The sequence below is a fragment of the Castor canadensis genome, unplaced genomic scaffold, assembly GCF_047511655.1.
Source record: "Castor canadensis unplaced genomic scaffold, mCasCan1.hap1v2 HAP1_SCAFFOLD_193, whole genome shotgun sequence".
NCBI lineage: Eukaryota > Metazoa > Chordata > Mammalia > Rodentia > Castoridae > Castor > Castor canadensis.
In genome coordinates, this window is record NW_027395387.1 from 68,904 (window position 1) to 83,669 (window position 14,766).

General features: G+C 34.8%; 1 protein-coding gene across 1 annotated transcript in view; it reads left to right on the top strand.

Moving 5' to 3' along the window:
- Positions 1-13,981, top strand: part of LOC141420442 (tyrosine-protein phosphatase non-receptor type 13-like) — a 71,109-nt gene extending 57,128 nt beyond the window's left edge. The window contains exons 27-32 of the mRNA XM_074064628.1: positions 66-276; positions 7,497-7,567; positions 9,944-10,005; positions 12,341-12,431; positions 13,120-13,257; positions 13,741-13,981. Coding sequence (XP_073920729.1) covers positions 66-276; positions 7,497-7,567; positions 9,944-10,005; positions 12,341-12,431; positions 13,120-13,257; positions 13,741-13,910 — 743 coding nt within the window. The 3' untranslated portion in view covers positions 13,911-13,981. The remainder of the gene's footprint in view (positions 1-65; positions 277-7,496; positions 7,568-9,943; positions 10,006-12,340; positions 12,432-13,119; positions 13,258-13,740) is intronic.
- Positions 13,982-14,766: the final 785 nt, after the last annotated feature.

The following is a 14,766-nucleotide window of genomic DNA, read 5'->3' on the forward strand; positions in this document are numbered from 1 at the left end:
ATTTTTTTGGCTAGATTCAAAGTACTCTTATGTCTAAGAAAACAATTATTTTCTGTTCTTTGAAGGTATTACCTTATCTGGAGGTCACAACAGTCTTCAACAAGTGATCTATATTAGTGATATTAATCCAAGGTCAGTTGCAGCCTTTGAGGGTAATCTTCAGCTATTGGATATCATCCATTATGTGAATGGAGTTAGCACACAAGGAATGACCTTGGAAGAAGCTAACAGAGCTTTAGACATGTCACTTCCTTCAGTGGTGCTGAAGGCAACGAGGTACTCTGCCATAATTTGTGGTCTTCATTTATGTGTGTGCATGCATTTCAAGCTGTTGACTGTATTTATGTACTCTTACAGGGTATTGCTGAATTGGCCATTCACAGATTAAACTGGCAGGACTTAGAAAAGGTAGAACAGACTTCCTGTAGGAGAGTCTAATAACATTAAATGGATAGGCGTTTGAAACAAGTTTCCAGTTAATAGGGTAGTTAACACATTGATCAGGAAGAATGTTTTCACTTGCAAGTAACTGAAAACATAGCTCAATCTTGTTTAAACAAGAAAGGGAATGTATTGATTTATACGACTTTAAAAATCTAGAGATAAGATGGTCAGGGTGAAATTTGATAGGAGCTCTGGTTCTGTTTCTTTATTATTTTCCATTATTCTTTGCTCTTTTCATCAGTTTGTCATTTTTTGTTTTGTTTTGTTTTTGTTTTATTTTTGTTATTTGTTTTGTTATACTGGAGATTGAATCCAGGGCCTCACCTACCACTTGAGCCACACTCCCAGCTCTATTGTTTATATTTTGTTTTTGAGATAATGTCTTAGTAACTTTGCCTGAACTAGCATTGAATTCTCAACCCTCCTGCGTAGCTGGGATCACAGGCATGCACCACCACACTTGGCTCCAGTTTATGATAGTCAAATGACCGTATCAATTTTATGCCTCACTTTTGCACACCATCTGCAGCAACCTTCAAACAGAAATCTCACCAGTCACCAGTGGTAAAATGGATAGTATATACCAGTTGCCTGAGACCTAAATTAAGGTTATTCCCTGAACTCTGAGACAAAGGGATAAAAGTAAATTGGTGCCTGGCAGAGTGGCATAATGATAGCATGCCTGCCTAGCAAGCATGAAACCCTGAGTTCAAACCCCAGCACTGCCCAAAAAAAGAAAGAATTAATTAATTCAAGAAAAGTAATAAATTGGTTGACTTTAGCCAATCATGGCCCATCCCTAGAGCTAGGATGGTTCAGTCCAACTGGAACCTCAGGTCTGCTGCTGAGGAGGCATAGAACTACCATAATTACACTATTAAAATGCTAATAACTGTTCCTTATAGTGGAAATAAGTTTAAAAAACATATGTGTTAGTTTGCTATTGCTTATGTACTAAATTACCATAAATTCGGTGGTTTAAGACAACACAAGACTATTATCCTAACAATTCTGGAATGTTAAATGAATTTAGCAGATAAAATCAAGGTGTTTGCAGGGCTTCATTCCTGCTTTAGGTCTAGGAGAATACCCTTTTCCTTAACTCTCCACCTTAGAGACTACCACTTTCCTTGACTTTTGTCCCCCTTCTGTCTTCAAAGCCAGCCATGACTGTACTCCCTGCTTGCTATTGTCCCATCTCTTTCTCTAACCCTGATTTTCCTGCCTCCTGTCTGACTCACTAGAACTGTAGTGATTGCAGTGAAATCCTAAGAATACAAGATAATTTCCCCATCACCTTTTGTTTGTTTTATTAATCTTTTTTTTTAATTTTTTTATTAGGATATATTCATTGTACAGGGGACATTCATAGTGACAATTCTAATTTGGCTTATATTGTACATTAGTTACATCACCCATCGTCTGTCCCCCCAACCCCCTCCCCACCCCACTTAAAGCAATTGCAAGAGGTTTCTTTTATAATTTCATATAGGTATATGAAGTTCTTCAACCACATACCCTCACTTTAATCTCTTTCATTCAACCCTCCCTCCTCCCAACAATACCCACGTACACACACTGTACCTATTTTGCAGTCATGACTTTCATAATTAATATTTAAGTTGATGTTCAAAGGAGTTTCTCACGGTAGCCCCACTGTGGGTATACTTTACTTTGGTCCATTCAGCCCCTTCCATTGCTCTCCCTTACCCCTTTACCGCTCACTCCCCATTATTCAACAGCTTTCAATACACATCCTTATATCCTCTACCTTCATAGATGTAATGTTTTACAATATTACTTATGCTCTATCATTCTCTTTTTCTTTCCCTCTTTCCCTGAGTTCCATAGAGTAGTTCCACTATTACAAATTTGTTCTACTTATGAATTTGTATATAATCATGCTTGTTTTTGTGTATACGTTTATCTTTTGAATCTATCTTCCAATATGAGGGAAAACATGTGGCCTTTGTCTTTCTGAGCCTAACTTACATCACTTAACATAATGTCCTCCAGTTGCATCTATTTACCTTCAAACCACATGTCATTATTCCTTATGGCTGAGTAAAATTCCATTGTGTACATATACCACAATTATTTGATCCATTCATCAGTTGTATGGCACCTGGGTTGTTTCCAAAGCTTGGCTATTGTGAATAGTGCTGCAATGAACATCAGTGTAAGGTGTCCCAACTTATGTTCCTTTTGGTAGATACCCATAGTGGTTGTACTAATTTGCATTCCCACCAACAGCTTGAAAGAGTTCCTGTTTCGCCACATCCTCACCAGCATTTATTGTTATTATTGACCTTGAATATGACCATTCTAAATGGGGTGAGATGAAATCTTAGTGTAGTTTTGATTTGCATCTCTTTTATATCCAGGGAAGTTGAGCACTTCTTCATGTATTTACTGGCCATTTGTATCTCCTCCCTTGAAAATTCCTTGTTTAATTCATGTGCCCATTTCTTCATTGGGATGTTTATTCTTTGGGGGTTGAGTTTTTTTAGTTCCCTGTAGATTCTGGATAGTCTCTTATCGAATGAGTACTGGCAAAGACTTTTTCCATTTTTGTGTACAGTCTCTTGGGTCTACTGACTGTTTCTTTTGCTCTGCAGAAGCTCTTTAGTTTGATGCAGTCCCATTTGTTCATTTTTTGTCTTAGATACTGAGCCTTTTGAGTTCTACTTAGGAATTCATTCCATCAGCCTATATGTTCCCAGTATATTTCCTACTACTTCCTGAAGTTGTTTCAGAGTTTCAGGCCTTATACTAAGGCCTTTGATCCACTTTGAGTTGATTTTGGTACAGGGTGAAAGACAGGGGTCTAATTGAGTCTTCTACATGTGGATATTCAGTTTTCCCAGCAACATTTTTGAAGAGGCTGTCTTTTCTCCATCGTGTATTTTGGGCTTCTTTGTCAAAGATCAGTTGTCTTTAAATGTGTGGGTTTATGCTTGGGTCTTCTATTCTGATCCATTGGTCTACCTATCTATTTTTGTGCCAATACTAAAGTCAGGTATTGTGATGCCTCCAGCAGTGGACTTTTTGCTCAGAATTGCTTTGGCTATTCGAGGTCTTTTGTGTTTCCATATGTATTTCAGGATCGATTTTTCTTTTTCTGTGCAGGCTGTCATTGGAATTTTGATAGGGATTGCATAGAGCATGTAGATTGCTTTCAGTAATATGGCCATTTTCACAACATTGATTCTAACAATCCATGAGCATGGGAGATCTTTCCATCTTCTGAGGTCTTCTTTGATTTCTCTCTTAAGTGGTTTACAGTTTTCATTAAAAAGGTCTGTGGTTTCCTTTGTTAATTTTTTTTCAAGGTTAGTCTAATTAGAATTGTCACTATGAATCCCCCCATATAGTGAATATATCCTAATAAAAATTTTATTTAAAAAAAAAGTTTATTCTAAGGTACTTTATTGTTTTTTGAGGCTATTGAAAATGGGATTGTTTCCCTGATTTCTTTCTCAGTCTGTTCATTGTTGTTATATAGGAAGGCTATGATTTCTGTATGTTAATTTTATATCCTGCTACTTTGCCAAAAGAGTTTATAATTTCTAATAGTGTTTTGGTAGATTTTTTAAGCATCTGTTAGATATAGGATCATGTCATCTGCAAACAGGAATAGTTTGGCTTCTTCCTTCCCTATTTGAATTCCTTTTATTTCTTGCTCTTGTCTTATTATTCTGGCTAGAAATTCCAAAACTATATTGAATAGGAGTGGGGAAAGTAGACATCCCTGTCTCATTCCTTACTTGAGCTGGAATGGTTTCATTTGTTCTGCATTTAGTATAATGTTGCTATAGGTTTGTCATAAATAACCTTTATTATGTTGAGGAACATTCCTTCAGTTCCTAGTTTTTTCAGAACCTTTTTTATGGAATGGTGTTGAATTTTATCAAAGGCTTTTCTGCATCTATTAAGAGGATTATGTGGTTTTTGTCCTTGCTTCTATTTCTATATTCTATTACACTTATAGATTTACATAGGTTGAACCATTCTTGTATCCCTGGAATGAAACCCACTTGGTCATATTGTATGATCTTCTTCATGTGCTGTTGAATTCTGTTTGCCATTATTTTGTTGAGAATCTTTGCATCTATATTCACTTAGGATATTGTCTGTAATTCTCTTTTTTGATTGCATATTTATTGGGTTTTGGAATGAGTGTAATGCTGGCTTTATAGAATGAGTTTGATAGTGTTCCTTCCCTTTCTATTTCCTGAAAAGTTTGAGGAGTAATGGTATTGGTTCTTCTTTAAAGGTTTGGCAAAATTTGGCCATGAATCCATCAGGTCCTGGGCTCTTTATAGGGAGGCTCTTTATTACTGTTTCAGCTTCATTGCTTGTAATCATTCTATTTAGGTGGTTAATACCATCTTGGTTCAATTTTGGTTGTTTATATGCATTTATAAATTTTATCCATTTCATCTAGATTTTCCAGTTTACTTGAATATGGGTTTTCAAAGTACTCTCTAAGGATCCTCTGGATTTCATTAGTATTTGTGGTTATGTACCCTTTTTCATCTCTGATTTTATTAATTTGGGTCTTTTCCCTCCTCTGTCTTGTCCTGTTGGCTAAGGGTTTATCGATCTTGTTGATCTTTTCGATGAACCAACTTTTTGTTTCATTGATTCTTTTTATAGTTTTTTGTTTGTTTGTTTTTTGTTTTGTTTTGTTTTGTTGGTCTCAATCTCATTGATCTCAGCCCTGATCTTTACTATTTCTCTCTATCTGTTGGTTTGGGGTTTGGTTTGTTCTTGTTTTTCTAGGAGCTTACGGTGCATCATTAGGTTTATTTGAGACATTTCTGGTTTTTTTAATGTAGGCACTTGTAGCTATGAACTTTCTCCCTAGCCTTTGCTATATCCCACAGATTCTGGTAGGTTGTGTTTTCATTTTCATTGGATTCTAGGAACTTTTTGATTTCTTCCCTTATTTTCTTGGTCATCCATTGGTCATTCAGCAGATAATGTTCAGTCTCCATGTGTTTTGTTGTTGAGGTCTAGTTTTATTCCATTGTGATCTGATATAATACAGGGGGTTATTTCAGTTTTCTTGAATTTGTTGAGACTTGCTTTGTGTCCTAAAGCAGCCATCACTGCACTCCCTGACTCTGATTTTCCTGCCTCCTCTTTAACTCATTAGAACCCCAGTGATTACAGTGGAATCCTAATAATCCAAGATAATTTCCCCATCTCCTTTGCCCTATAAAGTAACAGTATTCAGAGGTTCCAATGATTAGAGCATAATCTTTAGAATATAAACATCTTTAGAGGGCCATCATTTTGCATATTACAATATATATAATCCAGGCTTTCAAGATAATAAGCCAAGTTAAATGAGTGGAAAATCCACCATTGTGTCTGTGAATTATTTCTTTCAAAGTTTGGAGATTTGTTAATTAAATCATTGATAAACTTTTTGTTCCTTCTGAATCTTTAAATTAGATTATGCACTTTTTCTTTGAATATAATCCTTGACTCTGTGTTTCTAAAAAATTGAATTGGCATGCAGTTATTTTTTTAAGTCTAGCTGACTGATAATTAGTGGGGAAGGGAAGTCTTCAAACAACATGGAAATATTTTTGTTAAAATTAACATCTCTGCTAACTTTATGTCTGAATGCTCTGCCTCAAAGTCAGTAGCCACTCTTCACATAGCCCTCAGATACTTTCTTTTGCCTTTGTACTAAAGATATTATAGTGGTAATCACAATTACTTTCCTCTTCATTCTTCCAGCTCTCTCTCTACTGTTGTATGTATTCCCTGTTATCTTCAAACTCCACAGGGTAGCAATAATGGAGACATGTATATTTGTGGTAATTATCTGTATTGAAGAACTGTAAAGGGTGTTGGATTTTACCCTACTTGCAAGCTAATAACCTAGCTTGTTATTGTTTCATGGATTCTTACAGAGGACATAAACTCCTAAATCAGAGACTAAAGACTTTATTACTAATGCTACAGCAAGCAGCATGAGCATGGTGTGCATGGTGTGGGTATTAGTTCCACAGATCCTCCAAAGCACATGGAGATTATGTATGTGGATCTAGTAGATTCCTGCATAGGCGATGGGTTTTATTACAGGAGAAGAATATTGTAGAGCAGCCTGGAGAACTGGTACTATTATTATTTTGTTTTATTTTGGTTTGGTTTGTTTGGGGAGAGGGTTTCCTCATCCCCCTACCTAGAGAAATGGCCTAGATAAAAAAAAGTCAGGGCTTTGCATTTTGAGCTATCCAGCAAGAACATACAGAGATACTTAGAGCCTGTGGCATATTGCTTTTGCCAACACTGTATACTTTGGGCAACCTCCCTTTCCCTCAAGCATCAGCAACAATAAGATTACATACCAGTCCCCATTCCCAAGGTGTTATCCTTTTGGCTACCTTTCATTTTGGATGGTACTATTCTTATAATCCTTTGACTATAAATACTTTATCTAGATTTTTACTCTAAAAGAAAAACAAATTCAAGGACTTTGTCAACTATGACTTCTAAGTTAGTTTATCTATTAAGTGGCAGTGAGCTAAGTTATTGTATCTCAGCTATTACTAGTCTTTTAAATGGTAATGGAAATAGTGTGATATGTTAAACTAAAATCCAAAGAAGGATTGTGTAAAGAAGTCATTCTTGTCTACAGCCATACCACCCTGAATGCTTCCAATCTTGTCTGATCTCAGAAGCTAAGCAGGGTTGGGCCTTGTCAGTACTTAAATGAGAGAAGTCATTCTTGCAAGTATGGTGATACACATCTTTATTCCCAGCACCCAGAGGTGGAAGCACAAGGATCTAGCTATCAAGGCCATCCTGGGCTACATCATGGAATGAAGAAGTCATTCTTTAGTCATGAATATCTCCCTCTAGAAATCCATACATGAAGACTCATAAATTTTGACTACAGCGTCAGAGGGTACCTAGACCACTTGAAGCCTATGCAAAATAAAACTTCTGAAACTAGCTGACAGATGCTTCAAAGGATATTTAAACAAATTATCTTAAATCTTTGCAATTGTCCTTTCTTTTTTTATACACAGAGATGGTCATCCAGTGGTCCCCAGTTCAAAGAGATCTGCCATTTCAGCACCAAAGTCAACCAAAGCCAATGGTAAGGGCACATTGATTTTATGATACAAGTAGTTATGGTAACTTTTTTTTTCTGGACAGCAAGGTTGGATGCTGTCACTAAAATGTTTTTACTGCCCTTCCGGAATGTTTGCAAGATCTAGTGAAAAAACACTATATTTAAATGGAAGCATCTCTGAAATTCAATATATGATAGGAAAATTGAAGAATAGAGTGGACCATGAAATTTGCAACCCAATGAACCTGAGTTTTTAAGTTCTGTGTAACCTTAGCAAAGTTGCTTGATCCAAATATAAGCCACTATTTCCTATCAATATAAGAAAATTATTAGTATCTATCTTATAAAGTTATATAGAAGCATAAATAGTATATGTGAAGCACTTACCATCATGCTTGCTACATAGTAATTTATTCACACATTTACTGAAATTCTTCTCTGAGCCAGGAACTGTGGACTTATGTTTGCAATATGCAAACAGGTATCTATCTTACATTCTAGCATAATAATAGAAATAGCAGTAGTAATAATTGTGGTAGCAGTTGTCTTTAATGCTCATTCTGGACTAAGAATTCTTCTAAGTGCTTTAATCATCACAATAACCCCATAATTCTAGTAGTACTATTATCATTTTATAGAAACCAAGGCACAGAGAAATTTAGCAACTTGCCCAAGCTCTCAGGGTTAATAAAAAGTAGAGCCAGAATTTAAACCCAGAAAGTCTCATTCCATATTAATTTATGTAATCAGGGGCCATAAATGTAGCTTTTATTGCTAGTACAAGATAATAGGAATGTTAGACATCAAGGAATGTGGTTGAAATTAGTGCATTCAAAAAGTAAATTCAGTACTTCAGGTATCACTAATCTTTTAGGTTACCAGGCAATAGTATCTAAATACCAACAGTAGCTTAAAAAGGCTTTGCATTATAGTCATTTGTCTTCTAAAAGCTAGAATGTAGGAGTCTTTTTTTTTGCTGCTCTGTGTCACTGAGTTCATGTTAAAGCCAGACTATCTCATAAAACTATTAGGGACTGGGGATATGACTCAAGTGGTAGAGTGCTTGTATAGCAAGCTCAAGGCCCTCAGTTCAATACCCAGTACTGCCCAAAATAAAAAAAAAAAGAGGATTTTACTAGTAACCTCTAGGATGGCTCCTTTCTGTAACATTCCAGTGTTCTGCACCCTTGTGGAAACCACCTAGTGTTCTGTCTGCTAGATTTTTACTAGATTCTCTGAGTTAATTCCCATGGAACGAATTTCTTTACAGGTTTTAACTCATACAGAAGGCTGGGGGGTGGTTCAAGAGGTAGAGCAACTACCTAGCAAGCACAAAGCCCTGAGTCCAAGCCTCAGTACTGCCCCCCAAAAAAGCAGAGTCCACACTCTGCAATTCCACTTATACACAATTCTAGACAATGCAAATTTGAGGAACAGAAAGCAGATTAGTGATTGAGGACACAAAGGAAAAGGAGGCAGTTAGGGCACAGAAAGTAGAGATTAATAATATACTATTATGTCTTACTCCATTCCAATACAGTTTTTTTGAACCAATGGTTCAATATTATATTGCTTTTAAGTAATATTAAAAGACATTTTTAGATTCTTTGTTATATCAACTATAAAATTATGGAGATTTATCCATAAAAATTCCATCTCAACTGTCATCTTCCTAGACAGAGTTATTTTTAGGCCATTCTCAAATAGAGGTCCTTGAACTCATGTGCCTGTTTGTTTTAATTTTTCCAAACTCTGCCATTTCATTTCATATCTCTTAAAAATATAATTTAGTGAATCAAATTATGTTTAAGTATATAATTTTTTAACCATAAGAGAAACAGAATATACTCATTTTTATAATATGTACTAAATTTTTATGCTGAATTTTTGAGCTAAAAATAAGCACTTGCTTTTAAATATAAAGTTCTTTTGAGTTGCATGCACAACATATTTTCCTGTGTTAAAGTCTATACAATGAGATGAGCACTTGCTATCTTCCTTTCAATAGAGAAGTGAATAGAGTTCAGCACAAGAATGTCTGTCCCATTCAATTAGGGTCATTTTTATTCAGTATCTCACACTTGAATCATCCAGCCCCAAATGAGCTTCTTTACAAACTATTTTCTTTAAAGAAATTGGCTTTTTCTTTGGGATAAACCCTTCTCTAATATTCTATTCCATTTACTTGGTTTATATCACTTTGTAATGTGACCTCTTTTAGTATGCTAATAAAAATTATGACACCCTCAGAAATGTGGGCTTTCTTTAATTATTTTCTTATGTATCAGAATTCTTAATTGAATTATAGCTTCAGTGTGGCAGAGATTTGTATCATCCTGAACAAATCTCTATCATTATTTTGTCCTGCTCATCCCCTCACTTTCTCTGTTTTCCTTTCAGGCCATCATAGTGTAGAGCCTTGTGGCCAGCCTGCCCTCACTCCTAAGAATTCATTCTCCACGGCAAGTAAAAAACCACATTCTTTCATGTCATATCCCCTTATCTAAATAACCAGGTTGTTTGTGCTTTGAACCAAATTTTTCATATTTAATTATTTTTTAAGATACAATAAATATTTTGGGAAATGGTAAGTTTTGCTAAGTAAACTACACAACATAGAGCCTTCATACAAGTAAACCTACATCTGTTGGCATTCTCAGCTCTGAATAAGCTAATCACTTAAGTAGATGACATTGGTGTTGAGATTTTTCTATTCATGTGCACAGTTCCTTCAGTTGTCCATTAGGTCACAGTAAAAAAAAAAAAAAAGTGTAATTTAATAGAATTTCTTCTTTGGGTTAGCATTGACCAGGAGTGACCCACAAATGTTAAATATGTACTACTAGTGAGGAAAAATAGGTTTACTTGCTTTTGAAAGACTCAGGAAATATTTTATACATAAAATGAGAGCTTAAATCATTTTTAAGATTAGCACAGAGAAATCTGGGAATAATTTAACAAAATTATTTTAACACATAATAAATTCCACTTCATGTTCTCTAGGTCTGATTAGAATCTGCCCATTTATTAGTTAACCTTTATTTTTATGATTTTTCTTTCTGGCATGTAATGAACTTTTCAGAGATGTTCACAGCTGGATTTTCACAATATTGGAATACTTACCCTAAATTCATCCCATACATCTATTCTGAACCTCAGTATACAAATGCCTGCTCATAATATAAATGCAAGATGTCTTCCTACATAAAGTACATTGCTTTTCTAGTATCTGAAAAATGTTACCATCTCAACAGGATCCTGGACATGAGCTCAATTTAGTATAGAAGGAGGAAGTAAATTTAGTGACCAGAAGCCAATAGTTCTGTGCCTTTCAACTTCTTGTATTATTTCACACTTGTGACTTAGTTTAGCAAGCCTTGAAAAGATAGTACAGCAGAAAAAATGTTACTGCAGAAATGATTGTGACACAAAAATAAAATTTCTTAGTATATGTTTGGATTAAACTACAACACTGACTGTTCTGTGTTTATTCAGAAGGTCTTCAATTTCACATAGCTGAAGCAACTGAATTTTCATGCATTTCTAAGGTGTTATTCATGATATATCATGCTTATTTTCTTTTTAATAGGAGCATAGTAATGAAAGAAGTGTACAGTTTCTCAATTGACATAAAACTCTAAAAACCAGGAATTTCATTGTTGTGTCTGCCAACATCTTTTGTTAGAACTAAGATCTTCTGGGAGTTTTCCTGACAGTGTTTTATCCTTGAATGTAAATGTCTAGACTATGAATTTCTCATGAAAAATGGGACTTCACATTCCAGTGAAGCTTTTTTACATTATTATTCACTAGTTTAATGAAGAAATAATTCTGTTGTGTATGTGTCCTTTTATTTTAATAAAAAGGGGGCTTTCAGAGTAAATCAGAACCTTTTATTTTACTTTATCCTAATCACTTAACTTTACAAATTGCCCAAATCTTCTTCTTTCTCTTTCATTCATTCATTCATTCTTTCTCTCTCTCTCTCTCTCTCTCTTCTCTCTCTCTCTCTCTCTCTCTCTCTCTCTCTCTCTCTCTCTCTCTTCTTTTCTTTTCTTTTTTTTCTTTTCTTTCCTTCTTCAGTGCTAGGGATCAAACGCAGTTCCTCAGGTATGCTGGGCAAGTAGTCTACCACTGAGCAACATCACAGCAACATTTTTATTTCTATAGAATATGCTTCATAAAGTGCCTCACAATTATTATTGCATTAAAAAGTTATATTCTAGGTTGTACACAGTGGTGCAAGTCCATAATCCCAGCTACTTGGGAGATGGAGATCCAGAGGATCACGAATTGAGACAGTCCAGTCCAGGCTATATTATAAGACCCTGTCTCAAAAAGAAAAAAAGTTGATGCATAATAAAAAACTTTGATGTGTGAAAAAAAAAAAAGAAAAAGAAAAAAGTTGATTTTTTTTTTTTTTGCTTCCTTTTATCTCAACTGCTAAGCTTTTGTAGTCCTATTTAACTTCTCTAAAATGTTCATTGGAAGACAAATCTCATGAACTATGCCTCAAGTAAGGGATTTCTGTAGTGTAATAAGTTTAATAGTCATAATATATTCCTCTTTTAACAACTCAAATTTCATATTAGTAAATGTTGTGAAAATTCCTAGAATAAAAATAATTGATTTAATGTTACTAAACATAGTGTTTCCAGATATTATTCGATGATGTCAATGCAGATCCGCTGTACTGATATTTCCTTGTAAGTTGGGGAGATGTAAAGTGGATCTGGTACTGAAGAAGAGAGGGCACAGAATAGTAATCTGATGATTTGCTTTGCTTTTATGCCTTAGGTTAATGGAGAAGAAATAATTGAAGTTTTGTACACAGAAGGAAAATGTTCTTCTCATATGAGGGGGTCAGCAAACTTGACTGAGTCCAAAGGTAGTTTCCCAAATAAGTCATCTAAGTAATCTAAATACCCTAATGTTCAGGTAACCAAGCAATATTCATTACCCTATCCATTATGCCTTATGTATTACTGTAGCTTTACAAGGAAAGGTTAGTGTTCAAAGAAATGAAAGAATAAAAAGAATATGAAACTAATATTGCTGACTGCATTAATGTACACATGTCCTGCATCTGTTCTCACTCATCTGTGAGACTCTTCTAAGTAATGAAACACAAAGCTGCAAAGTCAGCAGTGTTTCTTGTATTCTGTGAAGCAATGCTTCACAGGCTACCTAATGGTTTAGAAAATCCACTTGAGATTATTTCATCTGACCTGTTCGAGCCTTAAACTTTGTAACATAACTTCTTTGTGTTTCTTTCATGAATTAATCATTTCAGATTAATTTGATTTAAGAAAATAAACATCAAATTACTAATGACTTACAGAAAGGTATATCTCCAACATTGATTTTGGTTTATTCTTCCTAAGGTGCATTTGTGTGGTCTTTTGTCATAGTGCCAGAGTTATTCTAAAAGTGATTGGGTTGTATTAGTGACCACGGTGCCTTTTAGAGTAGATGCTTAAAATTTAAAAGGACCTACCATGTTCCAATTCACACTTTGTCCCCTTCTCATGTCAGTATTTTTAAGTAAAACCACATGTAAATGACTGTTTTTCAAGAACCTGATCTACAAGATGACGACATCTATGATGATCCTCAAGAAGCTGAAGTTATCCAGTCTCTGCTAGATGTTGTGGATGAGGAAGCCCAAAATCTTTTCCAGCAGAACAATGCAGTGGAAGGTGCCTGTGTTCCAGGTAGATGAATCAGATGAATCAATCAGTACACTAAGGAGTACAAGAACATCTCTGAGGAATTTTTTTCAGTAAATATGAAATATATTAGCTTTTTTTCTACTCCTCAATTGTTCGCTAGTATTTCAGAAATAAAATAGGGTTTGTTATCACCTTTCCTATATATGTAGGTAAATCTAATAAAGGCTACTTCATTAGTGAGATTTAAAATATATGACTAACATCATGGCTTTTATTTCTAGAAGTATCAGTCCAAACATTTTCCCTTCAACTGAGGCAAGGCATTGCAACTTTAGTAGATAAGTTTAACTAGAAATTTTACACTGACATGTACCATGTCACTTATTACTAACTTTTCCAGTTAGAACATTGAAACTGTTTATGGATATTGGTCCACTTACCACCTTCTTTTTTGGGCAAATGAAAATGTTCCTACTGCTTCAATAATTTCATTAGTTCCTGTTGACCTGTATATTTCTCTCCTAGGTACACTGAAAATGAATGGCATGTTATCAGAAGAAAAAGCAGAAGACACAGACTTTGATGGTTCACCTTTACCTGAGGACTTTACTGAGGTAAGGAAATGTCTAGATAAATGGCCTAGGATACTGGACCTTGTTAAAATTGTGTTTCAACCCCAAAGTAAAATAATCTGAGTCCGTTGCTTGTTTTACTGACAAATTATATTTATGGGGAAAATGTAGGTTAATTTTTTTATTTGTTACATTGAAGTGTCATCCCATTCCAGTGAAAGGATCATTAGTCAATTCTCTTAAATAAAAGAATTTTAATAATTTTTTTAAAAACAAAGATCAAATGGATCACACCTGTAATCTTAGCTTCTTGGGAAGCTGAGATTGGATTGCCATTTGAGGCTAGCCCAAGCAAATAGTTCCATCTCCACAATAACCAGAGCAAAATGGACTGGAGGTATGACGCAAGCAGTAGAGCACCTGCTTTGCAAGTGCAAAGCCCTGAGTTAAAAAACCAGTCCCACCAAAAAGAAAGATAAAGAAAAGAAATAATTAGTTTTTAAAAATTTGTGATGGTTAGCTTTTCAATTTCCTATTTAAAACCTGAAAACTTGTGATCTTCTGGGACATCGTGCTAGGGAAAGGCATAAAACAGTGGGTCCCTATGAAGTTTCTTCAAAGCCATCATCATCTTACTGATGATGATCTTGCTTATTATTCTAAAATAATTCTCACTATCCCTATTAGTTTCTACTTCACCTCCTCAAAATTGTCAAAACTACACAGCTTTGGGTTCTTAGACTTTGATACAATCTTATATACACGGTTATGTTCATTAAACACTGACAATATGTATATACACAAGAAGGCTTATGTCTACTATTTCTTAAACTATAAATATATAATATACAAATATTGAATTTCCCAAAACATACTATTCCCTAGTGGTTTTGCTTAAAGTATTCTTCCATATTCTCAGAATATTAATAATTTTAACAACAGGCACTTTGGAAAAGGTTTTCTGAACATTTTAAGTATA